Below are 22,243 nucleotides of genomic sequence, written 5' to 3'. Positions count from 1 at the left end.
CTAAAGGAGCTCCTTAAACTTGACCCCAAAAAAACATCTGGGTCAGATGGTTTATACCCTTTCTTCTTTAAGGTTGCTGCCCCTATCATCGCTAAGCCTATCTCCAACCTTTTTACCGTTTCTTCTTTCTGGGAGGGTTGCAATTGCTTGGAAGGCAGCCACTGTTCGTCCTTTATTTAAAGGGGAGATCAAGCCTAACTGTTATAGGCCTATTTCTATTTTGCCCTGTTACTCAAAAGTGTTGGTAACACTTGTCAATAATCAACTGACTGGCTTTCTTGATGTGTATAGTATTCTTTTGGGTATGCAATCTGGTTTCCACTCAGTTTATTGATGTGTCAGTGCAACCTTAAAGGTCCTCGATGATGTCACCATTGCCCTTGATACTAAGCAATGATGTGCTGCTATTGGTCATTGTGTGTCATTGTCATTGTAAATAACAATTTGTTCTTAACTGACCTGCCTAGTTAAATAAATGCCAGTCACATTCTGTTAAAGGTCCCCAAAGCACAAACATCCCTGGGTCACTCCTCTTTTCAGTTCGCTGCAGCTAGCGACTGGAATGAGCTGCAACAAACACTCAAACTGGACAGTTTTATCTCAGTCTCTTCATTCAAAGCCTCAATCATGGACACTGTTACTGACAGTTGTGGCTGCTTTGTGTGATGTATTGTTGTCTCTACCTTCTTGCCCTTTGTGCTGTTGTCTGTGCCCAATAATGTTTGTAGCATGCAATGTGCTGCTACCATGTTGTCATGTTGTGTTCCTACAATGCTGTGTTGTCATGTGTCGCTGCCTTGCTAATTTGTTGTCTTAGGTCTCTCTTTATGTAGTGTTGTTGTCTCTCTTGTCGTTATGTGTGTGTTGTCCTATATTTATTGTGGCAGACCAGGAGGTTGGGTGAAAACGTTTACACAGATCAGACACGGACAAAGTAGGATTTGCTCAGTTTCAAAGGTGTTTATTAACCTAATAGTTCAAAAGAAAAGAATAGGTCTCCCCCAAGAGACCCTCTCCGGGATACCGTCTTCTGGGCTTTGCGTCTTGCTGTATCCTGTGGAGAGCAAAAACTGAACTCTCTCCTGTTACGTCTGGAACCGTCCCCAGGAGTCCTTTCTTCCCCCAGTCTCTCTCCTGTGTGCTACCCTTCTGTCAGCTTTATGGGACTCATACAGCTGGTGAGCTGACAGGTATACAAAGATGACCAGTTTACAGAGTATAGAGGTATACTTGATTACGCACAAGCCCCAATTAGTCCTGGCTGGAGAGCTGGCCCCTCTTTGGATTTTGTGTTAAATGCTCTACAAAAAAGCTTTCTTAGTGTCCAGCAAGCTTTCTCTGCCCTTAACCTTGTTCTGAACACCTTGATTACGCACAAGCCCCAATTAGTCCTGGCTGGAGAGCTGGCCCCTCTTTGGATTTTGTGTTAAATGCTCTACAAAAAAGCTTTCTTAGTGTCCAGCAAGCTTTCTCTGCCCTTAACCTTGTTCTGAACACCTCCAAAACAAATGTAATGTAGTGTGGTAAGAAGAATGCCCTTCTCCCCACAGGTGTGATTACTACCACTGAGGGTTTAGAGCTTGAGGTAAGTCACCTCATACAAGTACTTGGGAGTATGGCTAGACAGTACACTGTCCTTCTCTCAGCACATGTCAAAGCTGCAGACTAAAGTTAAATCTAGACTTGGTTTCCACTATTGTAATCGGTCCTTTTTCACCCCAGCTGCCAAACTAACCGTGATTCAGATGACCATCCTACCCATGCTAGATTACGGAGACGTAATTTATAGATCGGCAGGTAAGGGTGCTCGAGCGGCTAGATGTTCTTTACCAATCGGCCATCAGATTTGCCACCAATGCTCCTTTATAGGACACATCACTGCACTCTATACTCTGTAAACTGGTCATCTTTGTATACCTGTCGGCAAGACCCACTGGTTGATGATTATTTGTAAAAACCCTCTCAGGCCTCACTCCCCCCTATCTGAGATATCTACTGCAGCCCTCATCCTCCACATACAACACCCGTCATTGTAAATAACAATTTGTTGTTAACTGACCTGCCTAGTTAAATAAATGCCGGTCACATTCTGTTAAAGGTCCCCAAAGCACAAACATCCCTGGGTCACGCCCCACTCTTCTCTGACCTAGCTAGATTTATGAGCCAATTTCCCCATAGGGCCCACCACGACCAACAACACCCACTGCATTGTTCTCTGTAGTAGTTCACTTCAAAATAAAAGTTTGTTAGATGTTTTGACATCTAGGGGGACTAATGTCGAGATGAGTTGTATTTTCTAGTCATTGGGTTGATATGCTGTATTTGGATCTAGATTGGTGTGTAGTGTGACTTGGACCCATCTCGACCTCTTGAGGTCTGAAAACATCTTGACAAAATTAGACTTAGGAATGAATCACCACTTTAAATTCTGAAACGTGTTATATATGATTAAAATACGACAATCAAAGTTGTTCTAAAAAGTCTATTTTTCCCCTCAGTGATGCTGCAGGTGGTAGAGGACAGCATTTGAAATGGAAATAGGACTGACAGCTTTTGTGGAACGTAACTCCACACATTCAGAGTGGGCAAATATCTACACTCACCACAATATGGCCGCTACTCACATCCACATATTCAGTGGAGTGGGCCAAAGCCAGAATGACACTCTAAACACTCCTTAGGCCTATATCATCTTGAGTCTGGTATGCAACAACATTTCTCTACTTAATTTTCTCACGCTAGCCCTTGAGAGGCTCTTCTGTTGAGTTTTGATGAAGATCAGTGCCTAGTTGGACACATTGGACACTCAGGGGTCTATGAGGAACTCATTACCACTTGCTGCTGCTTTATCTTTCGAGACCCTTTTACGAGGCTACACCATTTTCTTATTTTCAAGCTGCTCCTCATCTCACTCTGATTCAGGTGATTGTTCATGAAAACACTAGATTAATTAAACCATCTTTATCATCTGAAATTAGCTGCCCTCTTCAAAGGGAAGTACTTTCAACTGACACAATTTTATAGTGAAATATGTTAAGCATAATTTCCCACAAATGAATCAGAATCAGGCAAAGAAATATCTCAGAAAAAGTCATTAACCGGGTGATTTTTTTTTTGACAATTCAATTTCACAGAGGAAGAGACAGAAGGCTTGTTGACACCCAGAAAGCCAGCATTTCCCAAGAGCTTGAAGACTTTGTGGGCAGGAAATATCCCCTCTGCCTCCCATTGGTCCACATAGGGGTTGATATCCTGGTCGATGATCTACAACACATGCAAAGACAGAGGGAAAGATGACAAACACATAGACTTAGGTGTGGTACGAGCTACGTGGCCTGGGCGTAGGTTGTCTGTGTGAGAATGGATATGTATGCCAATGGTGTGGTTGTGTGAGACTAACTTTTACATTACATTTTATTCTAATCTATTGAACGTTAAGATAAATAGCTTACTTTCCCCCTGACAATTTACTTGGAAATTGACTCACCATCTTGACAGAACCACATTAAGAACGGTCCATAGTTGTAAATAAACGGGAAGTTGTCAACTGTATTTTCAGCAGTCCTGTTCTGCCTCTACTTCAGTCTAAGTAACCTATCACTGGCAGACTGCTAGACTAAGGTCTACATATCAATGAATACAAAAAGAACACAAAACATACTGAAAGAACATCTCATATGGATGAATACATGCTATGATAAGAGGGGGATGCTATTGTGTGTGCTACTTCCCACCTATCTATTACACTCACTGTCAACAAGCCTTTATTGCAGTTTCACCAGACTGCCGATAGAGATCGGATTAGTGTATTACCATGTAGCCTAGCTCCCCAAACCCAATCCAAATTCTTGTCATTAAGAGGGAAACAATTATAATATAGTTTGAGACTAACAAGCCTACATTTGCATCTAACAATGTTAGCCAAAAATCTAATCTAATTTCCCTATGGAGTCACCATAATACTAACTGTACCAGTTACAGTATACCAGCTCCAGCACATGGACATAGAGATGTGCAGGAATCTAGAAGCATGAAGATGAAGTGATTCAGATTAAGTGAAACATTAGATCCTCCATGTAAAGCTACAGTAATATATGATGGATTATGAAAATCTCTGTTAAATCCACCTGAGGGCATTCCCTTCATATAGCGGGGCCACAGCCAAACTCCCCTGCGTCATGCTTGAAAACTGTTAGGGAGTGAAGGGATGAGGAGCGGAACACTCCCGTTCTAGAGATATGGGAGTGTCAAGAGACCATTGTTACGTCCCAAATTCCATATGTAGTGCACTACTTTTGAGCAGTGCCCAATACATTGTGTACACAAAACATTAAGAAACCTGCTCTTTCCATGAACGACTGACCAGGTGTATCTAGGTGAAAGCTATGATCCCTTATTGATGTCACTTGTTAAATCCACTTCAATCAGTATAGATGAAGGGGAGGAGACCAGTAAAATAAGTATTTATTTATCCTTGAGACATTTGAGACATGGATTGTGTGTGTGTGCCATTCAGAGGGTGAACGGGCAAGAGAAAATATTTAAATGCCTTTGAATGGGGTATGGTATTAGGTGCCAGGTGCACCAGTTTGAGTGTGTCAAGAACTGCAATGCTGCTGGGTTATTCCACGCTCAACAGTTTCCCGTTTGTAACAACAATGGTCCACCACCCAAAGGACATCAAGCAAACATGACACACCTGTGGGAAGCATAGGAGTCAACATGGGTTAGCATCCCTGTGGAACGCTTTCGACACCTTGTAGAATCCATGCCCCAACGAACTGAGTCTGTTCTGAGGGAAGGTGTTCCTAGTGTGTGGTACACTCAGTGTATAGGGAACAGGGTGTCATTTGGGACGCAGCCCTTGACTCATATGATTTGTGCATCCAATAGGTCTTCAGCTGGAAAACTACTTAAAAAGACACTATCAACATCCCACATTTTCTCTGCGAACTCAACCACTTCTTAGGGGGAGATGATGCCTACATGTGTATGTGCTAACCTCATTCGCAAAGATAAACAGCATGATGAGATGGATGGTGTTCTTTTTTGAAGGAGCATAGAGTACAGTAGAAGAGCTTAAACGTACAAGTACTATCAGCTTTTTAGTGTTTAACATAGCCTATATGCATTTAATCTACGATGCATAATTGGTTTCAACAAGCCACCTGAAATTGTTTTGCTAAGTCTACATCCTCATAAAAATAGACCTGTTTTTAGGCGGAAATGTTCAAAACAGTTAATACTGCCTATGTAAAATAGTTCGATTTTAGGCAACGACGTGTGCTTCCTCCCAATTCCATTTCGGTAGTTAATGTAGAGACCCTTGACAAACCTGTCCATAAATCTGCATTCAAGCATTGCTGTTGAGCACAACAACTCTCCAATGGCAGGTAGAGAGAAAATTAAAAGCAATTAAAACCACCATAATTATGCAGTTAAGTGAGGAAAAGGACTAATTTAGTGTAATGCAGCATCCTTCAGTGCATAAGCCACAGTCAGGGGCCACGAGTCACTGTTCATTATGGAGTTTGTTCTAAAATCTTAAAATTCAGTCTTATTAAATATGACTGAGTTCATAACCAGAGAAAAGCACAAGTTCTGGCTTTCCATGGGGGTTTGAAGGCATTTCAAGACAAACGAACAATTGCCCAGAGGAAAATGCCTCCCCAAAATGCCTGTTTTCATATTCCAAAAGATTGTGCAAGGAGGGATAGCAACATACACAGAACTGGCTCCTCTACCAGCCAAGAATAACAAACAGACCTATAACCTAAGAGTACAGGACAGCTAGGCCTACTGTATAACGTACGAGTACAGGACAGGTAGGCCTACAACCTACGAGTACAGGACAGGTAGACCTACTGTATAACCTACGACTACAGGACAGGTAGGCCTACTGTATAACCTATGAGTACAGGACAGGTAGGCCTACTGTATAACCTACGAGGACAGGAAAGCTAGGCCTACTGTATAACCTACGAGTACAGGACAGGTAGACCTACTGTATAACCTACGAGTACAGGACAGGTAGACCATACTGTATAACCTACGAGTGCAGGACAGGTAGGCCTATAATCTATGAGTACAGGACAGGTAGGCCTATAACCTACGAGTACAGGACAGCTAGGCCTACTGTATAACCTACGAGTACAGGACAAGTAGGCCTATAACCTACGAGTACAGGACAGGTATAACCTACGAGTACAGAACAGGTAGGCCTACTGTATAACCTACGAGTACAGGACAGGTAGACCTACTGTATAACCTACGAGTACAGGACAGCTAGGCTTACTGCATAACCTATGAGTACAGGACAGGTAGACCTACTGTATAACCTACGAGTGCAGGACAGGTAGACCTACTGTATAACCTATGAGTACAGGACAGGTAGACCTACTGTATAACCTACGAGTGCAGGACAGCTAGGCCTACTGTATAACCTATGAGTACAGGACAGGTAGACCATACTGTATAACCTACGAGTGCAGGACAGGTAGGCCTATAATCTACGAGTACAGGACAGGTAGGCCTATAACCTACGAGTACAGGACAGCTAGGCCTACTGTATAACCTACAAGTACAGGACAAGTAGGCCTATAACCTACGAGTACAGGACAGGTATAACCTACGAGTACAGAACAGGTAGGCCTACTGTATAACCTACGAGTACAGGAAAGGTAGACCTACTGTATAACCTACGAGTACAGGACAGCTAGGCTTACTGCATAACCTATGAGTACAGGACAGGTAGACCTACTGTATAACCTACGAGTGCAGGACAGGTAGACCTACTGTATAACCTATGAGTACAGGACAGGTAGACCTACTGTATAACCTACGAGTGCAGGACAGCTAGGCCTACTGTATAACCTACGAGTACAGAACAGGTATAACCTACGAGTACAGGACAGGTATAACCTACGAGTACAGGACAGCTAGGCCTACTGTATAACCTACGAGTACAGAACAGCTAGGCCTACTGTATAACCTATGAGTACAGGACAGGTAGGTCTACTGTATAACCTACAAGTACAGAACAGCTAGGCCTACTGTATAACCTACGAGTACAGGACAGGTAGACCTATAACCTACGAGTACAGGACAGGTATAACCTACGAGTACAGGACAGGTAGGTCTATAGCATATGAGTTTCTTTCTGGGATTGTACAGAACAATAACACTATACACACACTACACTCACTCCAGGGGAAGGCATGAGTAACAAACCTGTGAGAAACAAAGCACAGTATAATCAAAATGACCAACAGACAGATATGAGCAGAGTACGGGTCCCGCTCCTCCTCTGCAATAAATGCACAATTTGACAAAGTTCAAATCCTGAGGAAGGGAACGGGGAGGATCTGCTAGGTCTTAGAAAGGGAAATGTCCATGTCTACTGGGACTATAAATCATACATAAAGGTTATTTTTGACTGGTAAAGTTACATACCAGAACAATTTCACAACACAGAGCTGTGAATTATAAGTTGGGGTCAAGAGCACTGTCAAGAACACTACTTTCCCCTGACATGGCTGTGTTTCACACCTAGCTGGGCACAGTGCAATAACATTCCAGTAACATCACTTAAACATGTTTTCAGGGCAGTCATCATTTCATAACTGAGCCAAGGATTTGAAATTAAGTAATCTCAGAAGTTCTACTTTACTCTAAAATGGAACATAGGTTAGAACAGGTTAGAATATTCTGATTGGATTTGCAATGTGATTATGAACTTCTGACCTTGTAGTAATTCAAGGATTTTTTTGTGTGCCACTACCAAGTTTACAATGCACGGAACCCTCAACTATATTCTTTTAATGAACTACAGGTCCTATTTGTCCCACTGGTGAGTTGTATTCATCTTGTTTCTCATTTCCTTTTAGATTTATATCCTTCCCATCTTCCGCATGTTCGTTTATTTTCAACCTCCCTGCATCCTTTGAGGTTTAAGTCACAATAGAAAACAATTTTATTTCCATTTACGTCCCTGTCTTGATTTCCTTCTGTTTATGGGCTCTCTGTATTTTTAGTTCTTTGTCCCCGGTGACTGTCTAGCAAAGCGGAAGGCAACCATAGTCTTATAGGGCTGCAGGTACTGTAGAGGTTAGCCTATGCCTAGTCCCAACCACAGCCATATATTTAGACAGGCCAACTTTTTGAATAATGTTCTAATTCTAGACATTCAGTTACATAGCATTGTTTAAATATTCCCCATATATTGTTAATGAGGAGCTAACTAGGCTGTCATAGAATGTTGTCGTGTTATGTAAATGCATCATAATGCAGAAACCACATTGGCCCAACTCTAAATACATGGCTCTGGTCCCATTTAGGCATCATACACCTGATGCAGTCACTCATGATAAACATTCAAGTGGAACGGACAGCGTTTTAGCAACATTAAATCTTATTCAAATATGTTCATATACACCCACAGGAAGAATAGGACACATTTTTTACATTGTCTAACAAGCGAGCACTAAGATATGGTTAATAAATTCTTAGAATGTTTGGGAATGACCTATCCACCTCATTTTCGAACGTTGCTATGGACACAGCCAAACAATGGAAGTGATGGATTAGACTTCCGCTTTATGTCCCTAGCACAGCACACTGGTGGCAAACTTGCAAGAGTAAATCATTTGAAAGAGTCTATTCATAGAGAATAAAATTCTAATTTGATATTTATTAAATTCAAGTTTGCTAACGTTAGCTATTTACTAGTAGGCTAGTTCTGTTGTAATAATAACGTTATTTGTGTTTTGTCAGAGTTAAGGCCCGGGCCATCCACCAAGCCAATAACTACAACGATAACTAATGATAAACAATAGGCTACATAACTATAAAATGTGGGTGAGCATCCACACTAGAGGAAAGTTTATAGTTTATTGATCTACAGTCCTACACCAGTTAATCAACACATCCTACGCGCTGCTATTAATTAGGTGGTAACAAGACCATTTATGAGGTCTCTAACACACAGATACTGGTTCAGACCATTCAGTGCTTTCAGGGTGTGTTCATTGTCATACTGACAATAGCAAATAATACATCAATGCACATGTAGGCCTAATTAAAAATAATATAGTAACTCATATTTAATTGTAGCAATTCGACAACAAACACTTTTTAGCCTACGCATATTTTTAGGTCTACAGTATGTCACTGCCTTGTTGATCAAGTGATTTCCATATTTCTTTTGGTTCTTCTTTTTCACTGTGCTCATCTCTGTCTGTCCTGTGCAACTATTTGCAAAGCATCAGAGCAACAATGTTATCATAACCGGCCAAAAGTGATCACACCAATGCACTACCTGTCCTACACTTTCCCAGCATGCATTTTCTATGCTGTTGGCCTGTTTTACATTCAGCAATTAAAAGAGCAAGCCTGATTCTTTTCACAAATAAGCTATTAGGCCTAGTATAAAAACATATTTAAAATGTCCTGTCGCTTTTGTAACTTATAGCTTTTCCTGGGATTTCAAGAGAAGAGAAACGGCCTATTGCGGAGAGGCTTGCGTAGCCTATTGCCTGTTGCGCACGGGAACAGCTGGAAAAGAGGTGCTAGTGATGTGTAGCCGAAGTAAGAAGCTAAATAAAGGCTAGATATTCGGCGATTCATTAGCTAAATATTAGGGCTATAGGCTACCTGTCAAAGTGCAAGAAAAACAAGTAACCAGATTATGAAATGGCAGATCTGTAGTGCATTCCTCCAGGCTGCGCTCTGTGTTTCCCGGCCATGCAAAGCTCCACTATTGATTAAATCCAGTGGCGACCCATCATTCAGGGAAGGTGGGGCAGAGCCTGTTAACGCCCCACCTATTTTGAGCACCACCTGTTTTGAGCTCCACATTTTTTGCAAAAAAATAATAAATAAATACAATGACAAAATTGGGCTTGCCTGTTTTGCATGTTATTTTGGCATTAATGTGTCACATATCAGTTTGTAAACAATGTTTAAAAAATATATATATATATATAATTGACTTAATAAAGCCGCAAACAAACACGGTCTCTTTTTTGTTTTCTTGAGTAAGGCAGCTCCAAAATGCAGGTGTTTCTGCCTGGCTCAGTGCTTTCTGTGGTGGTGGGGCAAGCAAGCAGAAAATATGGAGTGTTGTGCCGTGATTGGCTCAGTGTTCTGCCACTCATGGGGAAACTACGTCACCGCGAAGTGTAAGAGGAGACCTCTAAAATTCTCGCCCTTTGGCTGCTGACATAGCTTTACATTAAAAGTGGCCATCCAAGAAGGATCAAGGTCATTTGCCACAGATAAAATGACGTCAAATCACATTATATTTATAGTAGCTTTGATTGGACTGATCATGTCAACATCATACTTTCAGAATCTTAGCTAGCAGTCATCATAATGAATCACAAATTATAGACAAAACGTATCGGTGCTCATCGGCCATTGGACATAAACATTACACAAGTTGGAAATCACAAATTCAACAATGAGTGGTTTGGAAGGACGCGACCACAGCACAAGGTGAGTACAAAAATGTATTGTACGCTGCTGTATAAATGATGTGTAATGCCAGGGCAATATGCATACTGTAGCTAAGAAAGTAATAACGTTACTACAGTAAGTGTATGTTGTGTAGTAAGCTGTTAGTAGCCCATGTGCCTCACGCTAATAATTTGGTACCTTTTCACCTCTTAATTAGCCTATAGCCTGTTTTAGAGAAATGTCATCATCGACTATTGTAAGAGCTTTCATTGTCTGTTTATATGCCCCCGTTATTTATCCTACGGTTCTGACTTGGTGTACAGCGCGAATACTGTAGGAATGGCCCATGTTCTGAATTCTGCCACTAGACATTTCGAAAGTGCTGAACAAATAGTTAATCGAAATTACGGATTGCCTCTTGTCCACTCGTTGTTCCCTTATGCCATAGTTTGGTACATCAATTGTCAGTAGAAACCATATTTGTTTAAACAAGTCAGCCATATCAGCTATGTTTTCTAAAAAGGCAGTAAATGAGGCTGAATTAACTGTTTAACTGGCAGACAAGGCTCCGCTGACAGCCAGAAGGCAAGCATCCCGGAGTCACCTCTTCATTGTTGACATTGAGACTGGTGTTTTGCAGGTACTATTTAATGAAGCTGCCAGTTGAGGACTTGTGAGGCGTCTGTTTCTCAAACTAGACACTCTTAATGTACTTTGTCCTCTTGCTCAGTTGTGCACCGGGGCCTCCCACTCCTCTTTCTATTTTGGTTAGAGACAGTTTGCGCTGTTCTGTGAAGGGAGTAGTACACCGCGTTGTACCAGATCTACAGTTTCTTGGCAATTTCTCGCATGGAATAGCCTTCATTTTTCAGAACAAGAATAGACTGACGAGTTTCAGAAGAAAGTTCTTTGTTTCTGGCAATTTTGAGCATGTAATCGAACCCACAAATTGCTGATGCTCCAGATACTCAACTAGTCTAAAGAAGGCCAGTTTTATTGCTTCTTTAATCAGAACAACAGTTTTCAGCTGTGCTAACATAATTGCAAAAAGGATTTCTAATGATCAATTAGCCTTTTAAAATTATAAACTTGGATTAGCTAACACAACGTGCCATTGAAACACAGGAGTGATGGTTGCTGATAATGGGCCTCTGCACAACTAGATAGATATTTTAAAAAATCAGCCGTTTGCAGCTACAATAGTCCTTTACAACATTAACAATGTCTACACTGTATTTCTGATCAATTTGATGTTATTTTAATTTAATGGACAAAAAAAGGTGCCCTTAAAAAAAATGAAAGGGACATTTCTAAGTGACTCCAAACTTTTGAACAGTAAAACCTAGTTAAGGCCAAGGTTTTAGACTAGAACATTCTTCTACCTAGGCTACAACACCATGTAATGAGGAATATATTATTGTTATCAAGTCAATACACAATTATTGTCTAGGGCTGTAAACTGCAGTGATGTAGGCTAATTTGAATAACTGCTCATACCTCCTGTTTTGTTTCATGTCGAAATAACTGCATAGGCCTACAGCCTAGGCCTTATCATGCAACCATTTGGATCAGTTTGGGTCTATTCTCAACAGTTTAGAAGGTCCAGAAAGGTACATTAGCAGGCTACTCAGATGGTGTATTTTGTCAGGATGTAGCCCAGTGCTAAGATATGCCTAATATATGAAAATATGGGCTTCTCCTTTCCAACTCCCCGCCTGCTAATACTGTAGCCTATTTTACATTCAGCAAGCAAGCAAAAGCGCTCATCTCTCCTCCAATAGGCTATTAGTAGGCTAAAGAAAATAAGTGTCCAACAAGCTTTTGCATTCTGGTTTTTCCTGGGACTCAACAAGATTGAAAATGAATAGACATGGCAGCGGAGAGGCCAGGTGCGTAATACCATAACAGAACAATTAAGACAGACTGGCTCCAGATGTAGCCTATTATATTACTCATGTATTGAACTGCATCCATCTATTCTGCCAACAATGCCTTACTGTACATCATGGAATCTTTGGTCAAATAAAACCTATTTTTTAAAACCTCTTATGGTTTTGTGGTATAAACAGGGAATTTTATATTTTTGACTGATATTATGATTGTTTGTTTCATATCTGCAAAGTAGTTAAAACACTGTCAGTTCTACTTTAATGATTGGCTAAATTCCACCTACTGGTCAGTCAGGTTTAATGCAAAAAGTTAAGCTGACAGTGCAGTCGACTGCCAACTGACTAATCTACAAATCACCTTGCATCATAAATAATCATTTGTTCTTAACTGACTTGCCTAGTTAAATAACTACTTATTATTTGTAGACTAGTCAGTCAGTCACAATTTACCCAAGATACATTATGGTTTTGATGCTCTTGAACACAGCCTATAACTCAAAACACCTGACATACCTGTAGCACTCCAGGACCAGGGTTGCCTTCAATAAGCCTGATGAATATTCAAGTACAGGTTTATGAAGCACATTCTACTCAGAGATTAAACAACAGGCAAAAATCAGAGGTAGATTAATTTGACAAAATTCCAGTTATAAATGCATTGGGACAGTTGTGTGTGAATACGACATGTGCTTGATGCTTGGCAGGTTGAATGAATGACATTGAAATATTGATTGACAAAAAAATTCGCTGTCGCTGATTGTGACAGAAACACGGAGATGTTTGTTTCAACCACGCAGCAAAATGTTTCAACCATAACGAGGGTTACAATTGTAGTGCAATATTTCATAAATAACACTAATATTTGGTTGTCTATAAGTGGTATAAAACGAATCTGATTGATATAACTACAATAACAAAGTACTGTATCTATGTCAAATTCAGACAAACGTCACGTGAGTCAGTGGATGTTTGTTTTTTTCTCCCACAAGGCTGTATCCAACTAATGCAGCTTTTTCTGTTTTGTTCAGGTTGTGGTGCTTGTAATATTGCGAAATATTGTCGTAGGATAGAACTGAAACTTTATTCAGATAATACGACTAGAAAGAGTCGTTTGTGTCGAGTTAGCCTTTCTGCTAGTGACCTCTCACCTACTTTCTTGGTCCTTAAAGTGCGATTATCATTTGCAAGTTATACTACCAATATTCACATCCACGAAAGCTATATTATTATTAACTTTGTGTGAAATTGAATCATGATTTTATTATTATGTGGTTCATTGTTGTAATGGTACGCTAACTAACTGGCTACCAGTCTTGCATACCTTTTTAAGAGATTCCTTCAACGCAAAATGCTCTGGTGTGTAGAGTAAATGATCAGCCGTTATCTCTGAACCACTGGCCGTTTTGGGTTTAGATGACACATTTTCAGCCAGCTTCCTTGTACTGCTTAGCGAGGTTAATGTGGAGAAATTACGGCTTACTACCAAATTCAGTCGCTGAGCCATTTCTGTGCAAGTAACAGTTAATGTTGTGTGTGCGTCAATGAGCTGCACATGCGCAACTAGTAGTGTCACAGGCTATTGCCACGTTCAAAACAATTGGGAACTCTGAAATCTCCGATTTCTGTGCGGGCCTTTTTCTAGAGATCCGTCTTTCCGACCTGAAGATCACTGACGTCATGATGTGATTTCGTATTTCTTTCGAGTTCCCAGTTGTTTTCAACGCGGCATAAATGCAGTAGTAGGCCATGCCAGTCAAAGTAGAAAGCTTTAGGCTAGAAAGGGGGATTTCATGATGTTCAGGTGAGCTACCCATAACATACATGTTCCTTACCTTCATAACTACTTTTTCCCCCATTGATGGCAGATTTGTCAATACCATCTTGTGTCTATAAGCATGTGTCTATAAGCCTGTAAAAGTACTCTGTCTTTCACACAACATTCGGTGTGACTTGTAGTTGTAAACAAGCTCATTTAATTACTGTGGTTTTGTCCAATAATGAAACAGATGGTGCACACTCAGACTATAGACAGTCTCATGGGAGACAAGCTCTTTACTGACAATATAAACCATCCAACAAACCTCTGACAATCATTCCAAAAACAACTCTTATTTCCTGCATCACTCCAAGGAGGGATCACAATCTAGAAGGATTCATTTACATGGTTTCATGAGATTTAGATGTATTTACATCTGTTTGTTTTTTTACCATCTCCTCTCGGTTAGCTATTGGTGATCCAGCTATGTTTCCTAGGAAGGGGGCATGTCCTTGGGCACTAGAGAGGGTCTAATCAGTGAAAGAAAAGCTCCACTGTCTGTTCTGACTCCTGTCCTCTTCAGCAGATGACACATCCACCTTTCAACTCCTTGAATGGGTTCTTGTCTTCTGCGATGCCTTTGACCAGAGTGTCCTCTTCTACACCGGCCTGAACCGCCTCCATAAACTCAGTACAGCACTTAGACGTCTGTCATACAAAAGAAGGGTTAACATGTAACACACACAACTGTAATATCAAGAATGCATTTACATTTGAGTCATTTGGAAGACGCTCTTATCCAGAGCGACTTACTGGAGCAATTATGGTTATATGCTTTGCTCAAGGGCACATGGACAGATTGGTTTGAATCCCCGAGCCAACTACATGAACAGCGACTTTTCAGTTACTGTCTCCTGACCGCTAGGTTACCTGTCATTACAGTCTCTTTTGATGACCAATCCATTCCACTTTGGAACATTTCATGGCTTTTATCCATGTTTAAAATACAGTACAAATGTATTACTATCCCGCTTATTATTATTACATAGATATTACTTTTACAATTGGAAAAATTATCAATCAAAGTAAGGTGTCAAATTTACCATCCATCTCTCAAGCTTGACTTCAATCTTCTTTTGGTCTCTTTCCATTTTAGCCTTATCCACGTCTGTCAACTCATCCATATTTATCACCCCCGGCATTGTCTGTCAAATAATAAAAATACAATGTTGCCAAAGGGAAGGTAAACATATTCTTAAAGAAGAGCCACACTCACAAAAACTATTTTAGAATGTGTCTCGTAGAACCATGACAATCATCATTGTATGCATTAGGTTGTGTATCTTTTGTTATTTTGTTGATTAGGGTTGTGGATATTATTTTATTTTATAGAAATTGCCCCCAATACTACACTCAGATGATCCATTCCCTATGCTTGCTAGATTAATGAATGTAATAACATTAATTATCAAATATTTATATTAATTGAAAAAAAAATACTCACTGCGTTTTATGGGTAACTGTCTTCCACCTCTGAATACTGCCAGAGAAATCTCTCTCCTCTCCCTCACTCCGGGTTATAAAGTAATCTGCATAAACATCCTAATCTCTTAATCTGATTAAAACTATGCCCTTTAATCCAACACTGCAGCATCATAGTAGAGGCCATAGGGCCACTCTCCAGGTGTCTGTTATGAGTCTCTTTTTTAAACCACATGGCTGTTGTGTTGTTATGATGTCTAAGAATTGCAATGAGAGTGGAAGAATATGAACAGGATGTGGATACCAACAATATTTTGCCTGTGATTCTCTTCACTGTTCCAATGCAGATATGGGTCAAGGGGAATGACACGGCAGTTCAGGTTAGCATGACAAGAAGGCTAATCTGGATTTACCCTCAACCTGTCATGTTGAAGGATACATAATCTTTACGAATATGACAATGACAGCAGTTCTCCAGGAAGTAAAGTACATGGCATGGATGAGCTTCAACTGAAATCATAGAGAGATATGGCAGCAGCTGCCTCCATGAGATGCGAAGGCTAGTAATCTAAGTAACTATTAGTCTACATGTTCTATGCCTTTGGGATGAAGCAAGGTTACATGAGTTTTCAGTGCAGATAAAAAAGCATAGACTTAGGAATCCATTTTAGACATTTTATCAGATACTATTATCCAGAGCAATTTACAGTAGTGAGTTCATACATGTTGATACTGAGTCCCCATGGGAATCGAACCCACAACCCTGGCATTGTAAGTGCTACCAACTGAGCCACATGGAACCATCATGTGTAGAGATGTGTAGCCTATGGATCTATTAGCCTACATTTTCTATGGCTTTTAGATGTAGCAAGGTTACATGTCAGTGCAGAGGGAAAATGCAGACAGAAAAAATGTGTGGGAGTATGGAGCTTGCCAGCTTGTAGTCCTACATTTTTTTTTATTAATGGGGGGGAAATGGGTTTTGGAGGTTAACACAGGCTTATGAGATCATATATGTTTTGTTCTATGTGTTAATATCAGTCAGTTAACATGACCTTTATGAATTATGAAGATTTTATGTGCATGATCTTTTTTTATGTTATTACATCAACTCAAATTGAATTAGTCGCATTCACATATAGCAGATGTTATTGCAGATGTAGCGAAGTGCTTGTGTTCCTAGCTCCAACAGTGCAGTAGTATTCTAACAATTCACAACAATACAAACAAATCTAAAAGTGAAAGAATGGAATTAAGAAATGTATAAATATTAGGATGAGAAATTTCGGCGACTACAGCCTCGAGTCTTCTTGGGTTTGACACTACAAGCTTGCACACCGGTACTTGGGGAGTTTCTCCCATTCTTCTCTGCAGATCCTTTCCATCTTCCGTCAACCGATTATGATTTTTCAACACCGATACCGATTAATCGGCCAATTTTTTTAAATATATTTTTTTATTTTATATATATATTTGTAATAATAATAATAATAATGACAATTACAACAATACTGAATGAACACTTTTATTTTAACTTAATATAATACATAAATAAAATAAATGTAGTCTCTGAAAAATAATGAAACATGTTCAATTTGGTTTAAATAATGCAAAAACACAGTGTTGGAGAAGAAAGTGAAAGCTTTTTTACATGGCACATATTGCACTAACGTTTTAAGTTCCTTGCTCAGAACATGAGAACATATGAAAGCTGGTGGTTCCTTTTAACATGAGTCTTCAATATTCCCAGTTAAGAAGTTTTAGTTTGTAGTCATTATAAGAATTACAGGACTATTTCTCTCTTTACCATTTGTATTTCATTTACCTTTGACTATTGGATGTTCTTATAGGCACTATAGTATTGCCAACCTAATCTCGGGAGTTGATAGGCTTGAAGTCATAAACAGCACCATGCTTCAAGCATTGCGAAGAGCTGCTGGCAAACGCAGGAAAGTGCTGTTTGAATGAATGCTTACGAGCCTGCTGCTGCCTACCACCGCTTAGTCAGACTGCTCTATCAAATATCAAATCATAGACTTAATTATAATATAATAAACACACAGAAATACAAGTCTTGGGTCATTAATATGGTCAAACCCGAACCTATAATTTCGAAACAAAATGTTTACTCTTTGAGTGAAATACAGAACCAGTCCGTATTTTATCAAACGGGTGGCATCCCTAAGACTAAATATTGCTGTTACATTGCACAACCTTCAATGTTATGTCATAATTTGTTAGAATTTTACATAATTAATTACGGTCTTTGTTAGGAAGAAATTGTCTTCACACAGTTCGTAACGAGACAGGTGTCCCAAACTGCTGCATATACCCTGATTCTGCTTGCACAAAAGAGAAGTGACACAATTTCCCTAGTTAATAGTGCCTGCTAACATTAATTTCTTTTCACTAAATATGCAGGTTTAAAAAAATATACTTGTGTATTGAATTTAATATGAAAGGCATTGATGTTTATGGTTAGGTACGTTGGTGCAACGACAGTGCTTTTTTCGCGGATGTGCTTTGTTAAATCATCACCCGTTTGGCAAAGTTGGCTGTGATTCGATGATAAATTAACAGGCACCACAATGATTATATGCAACGAAGGACAAGCTAGTTAAACTAGTAATATCATAAACCATGTGTAGTTAACTAGTGATTATATTAAGATTCATTGTTTTTTATAAGATAAGTTTAATGCTAGCTAGCAACTTACCTTGGTTCCTTGCTGCACTCGTGTAACAAGAGTGGCTTCTGTCTGCCATGCAGTCTCCTTGTGGAGTTTTTTATTTATTTTATTTCACCTTTATTTAACCAGGTAGGCTAGTTGAGAACAAGTTCTAATTTACAACTGCGACCTGGCCAAGATAAAGCATAGCAGTGTGAACAGACAGCAACACAGATTTACACATGGAGTAAACCATAAACAAGTCAATAACACAGTATAAAAATTTAATAATAATAATTTTTAAAAAGAGTCTATATACATTAGTGCAATGTAATCGGCCATAATCGGCATCCAAAAATGCCGATTACCGATTGTTATGAAACTTGAAATCGACCCTAATTTATCGGCCATGCCAATTAATAAGGTCGACCTCTACTCTCTAGAGACATTCGATCGGGTTCAAGTCCGGGCTCTGGCTGGGCCACTCAAGGACATTCAAAGACTTGTCCCGAAGCCACTCCTGCGTTGTCTTGGCTGTGTGCTTAGGGTCGTTGTGGTGTTAAAAGGTGAACCTTCGCCCCAGTCTGAGGTCCTACGCGCTCTGGAGAAGGTTTTCATAAATGATCTCTGTATTTTGCTACGTTCATCTATCCCTCGATCCTGACTAGTCTCCAAGTCCCTGCCGCTGAAAAACATCATCACAGCATGATGACGCCACCACCATGCTTCACCATAGGGATGGTGCCATGTCCTCCAGATATGACGCTTGGAATTCAGGCAAGGTGATCAATCTTGGTTTCATCAGACCAGAGAATCTTGTTTCTCATGGTCTGAGAGTCCTTTAGGTGCCTTTTGGCAAACTCCAAGCAGGCTGTCATGTGCCTTTTGCTGTAGAGTGGCTTCTGTCTGGCCACTCTACCATAAAGGTCTGATTGGTGGAATGCTGCAGAGATGGTTGTCCTTCTGAAAGGTTCTCCCATTTCCACAGAGGCACACTGGAGCTCTGTCAAAGTGACCACCAGGTTCTTGGTCACCTCCTTGACGAAGGCCCTTCTCCCCCGGTTGCTCAGTTTGGCCTGGGCGGCCAGCTCTAGTAAGAGTCTTGGTGGTTCCAAACTTCTTCCATTTAAGAATGATGGAGGTCACTGTGATCTTGTGGACCTTCAATGGTGCCTTGACACAATCCTGTCTCGGAGCTCTACGGACAATTCCTTCGACCTTATGGTTTGGTCTTTGCTCTGACGTGCACTATCAACTGTGGGACCTTATATAGACAGGGGTGGGCCTTTCCAAATCATGTCCAATCAATTTAATTTACCACAGGTGGACTCCAATCAAGTTCTAGAAAAATCTCAAGGATAATCAATGGAAATAGGATGCATCTGAGCTCAATTTCGAGTCTCATAGCAAAGGGTCTGAATACTTATGTAAATAAGCAAATTTTTCTTCATTTTTAATACATTTGCAAAATTGTTTAAAAATACAGTTTTTGCTTTGTAATTATGGGATATAGTTCTCTACTTATGTAATTGATATGTATTAGGAAATAGGCCTTTCTTCTTTGACCAAGACTCTAATTCAATATTCTATCAAATACAGGTCAGGTACAGATGTAGGATCTTAACTTAAGACAGTTTGCTACAGCAGGAAAAGAATACTGCAGCAACAATGTATTTGAATTATTATGTGGATTACAGTGGAGGCTGCCGAGGGGAGGCCAGCTCATAATAATGGCTGAAATGGAGTCAATGGAGTGTTATCAACCACATGGAAACCACATCTTTGACGTGTTTGATACCATTGCATTTACTCCATTCCAGCCATTATTATGAGCCGTCCTCCCCTCAGCAGCCTCCACTGGTGGATTATAATTCATGGACATTTAGTAGGGGTCTATCAAAGGACAAAATCTCAATGAGGGGGAGAGTGTTGTTGTTTTTATGCATCCAGGGAACCAGTTGTCTGTTAGGACAGAAATAGGACACATTATAAAGCAGCTCATATGACATTTTCTCACTCCACTCTCCTTGTTGAAAGCTAAGTAGCCTTGCACAAGCCTTGGCATGTGCAAGCCGGAACGGCTCATAGCGTTGAGGCAGCTTGAGAGGAATTGGGCCATATTTGTACAGTCTTCCGATCTCAGGGTGGACACTAACTACAAGGCCACTGAGTTGGTCCTTTTTTAAACATGTATCTTCATACCTTTTAGAGTTCCCACCGGTTTACATTTCTACTGATGTAAAGAGAAAAGCTAATCAAGTTCACCAAGGCAGATCCTGCATGGATGCCCAGATTTGTGATTGTTTTTTTTTATTGGCCAACATCCAGATGTGATGGGGACTATGACACAATAAAGAATGACATAAGTTCAATGTGTTAATGTTTTATACTGTATACTGTATCACTTCCTTAGAGACAAGGCAATATTTTGTAGTGAGTGTGTGGACTATTTACACACACAACTTACCCTTTTAATCAGGGCAAGGTGACCGGAAACATGACCGAATACAAACAGTGTAGCTATTCCGGCTGCAAGGCAATCAAACAAGCTAAGCTTCAGTATAGAGACAAAGTAGAATCTCAATTCAACAGCTCAGACACAAGAGGTATGTGGCAGGGTCTACAGTCAATCACGGATTACAAAAAGAAAACCAGCCCCGTCACGGACCAGGATGTCTTGCTCCCAGGCAGACTAAATAACTTTTTTGCCCGCTTTGAGGACAATACAGTGCCACTGACACGCCCTCAACCAAAACATGCAGACTCTCCTTCACTGCAGCTGACTTGAGGAAAACATTTAAACGTGTTAACCCTCGCAAGGCTGCAGGCCCAGACGGCATCCCCAGCCGCGCCCTCAGAGCATGCGCAGACCAGCTGGCTGGTGTGTTTACGGACATATTCAATCAATCCCTATCCCAGTCTGTTGTTTCCACATGCTTGAAGAGGGCCACCATTGTTCCTGTTCCCAAGAAAGCTAAGGTAACTGAGCTAAACGACTACCGCCCAGTAGCAAAACGACTACCGCCCCGTAGCACTCACTTCCGTCATCATGAAGTGCTTTGAGAGACTAGTCAAGGACCATATCACCTCCACCCTACCTGACACCCTAGACCCACTCCAATTTGCTTACCGCCCAAATAGGTCCACAGACGATGCAATCTCAACCACACTGCACACTCCCCTAACCCATCTGGACAAGAGGAATACCTATGTGAGAATGCTGTTCATCGACTACAGCTCGGTATTTAACACCATAGTACCCTCCAAGCTCGTCATCAAGCTCGAGACCCTGGGTCTCGACCCCGCCCTGTGCAACTGGGTTCTGGACTTCCTGACGGCCCCCCCCCCCAGGTGGTGAGGGTAGGCAACAACATCTCCACCCCGCTGATCCTCCACACTGGGGCCCCACAAGGGTGTGTTCTGAGCCGTCTCCTGTACTCCCTGTTCACCCACGACTGCGTGGCCACGCACGCCTCCAACTCAATCATCAAGTTTGCGGACGACACAACAGTGGTAGGCTTGATTACCAACAACGACGAGACGGCCTACAGGGAGGAGGTGAGGGCCCTCGGAGTGTGGTGTCAGGAAAATAACCTCACACTCAACGTCAACAAAACTAAGGAGATGATTGTGGACTTCAGGAAACAGCAGAGGGAACACCCCCCTATCCACATCGATGGAACAGTAGTGGAGAGGGTAGTAAGTTTTAAGTTCCTCGGCGTACACATCACAGACAAACTGAATTGGTCCACACACACAGACAGCATCGTGAAGAAGGCGCAGCAGCGCCTCTTCAACCACAGGAGGCTGAAGAAATTTGGCTTGTCACCAAAAGCACTCACAAACTTCTACAGATACACAATCGAGGGCATCCTGGCGGGCTGTATCAACTGCTCCGCCCACAACCGTAAGGCTCTCCAGAGGGTAGTGATGTCTGCACAACGCATCACCGGGGGCAAACTACCTGCCCTCCAGGACACCTACACCACCCGA

At 41.0% G+C, this 22,243-nt stretch overlaps 1 protein-coding gene across 1 annotated transcript; it reads right to left on the bottom strand.

Moving 5' to 3' along the window:
* Positions 1-14,361: 14,361 nt before the first annotated feature.
* LOC109884584 (guanine nucleotide-binding protein G(T) subunit gamma-T1-like) lies at positions 14,362-15,700 on the bottom strand. Its single transcript, XM_020476542.2, has 3 exons — positions 15,605-15,700; positions 15,204-15,305; positions 14,362-14,808 (listed from the first exon to the last, which is right to left on the bottom strand). The coding sequence occupies exons 2-3, from the start codon at positions 15,300-15,302 to the stop codon at positions 14,680-14,682; spliced, it is 228 nt and encodes a 75-aa protein (XP_020332131.1). The 5' UTR covers positions 15,303-15,305; positions 15,605-15,700; the 3' UTR covers positions 14,362-14,679.
* Positions 15,701-22,243: the final 6,543 nt, after the last annotated feature.

This window comes from Oncorhynchus kisutch, linkage group LG17, assembly GCF_002021735.2.
Source record: "Oncorhynchus kisutch isolate 150728-3 linkage group LG17, Okis_V2, whole genome shotgun sequence".
NCBI classification, from domain to species: Eukaryota; Metazoa; Chordata; class Actinopteri; order Salmoniformes; family Salmonidae; genus Oncorhynchus; species Oncorhynchus kisutch.
This window is presented reverse-complemented; position numbering and strand designations above follow the sequence as displayed.

Excerpts from the sequence above, each read along its gene's own strand:
- LOC109884584 (XM_020476542.2), bottom strand. The coding sequence starts at position 15,302 with ATGCCGGGGGTGATAAATATGGATGAGTTGACAGACGTGGATAAGGCT. Across the intron at positions 14,809-15,203 it reads TCAAGCTTGAGAGATGGATG|ACGTCTAAGTGCTGTACTGA; the intron begins GTAAATTTGACA and ends TTTGTATGACAG.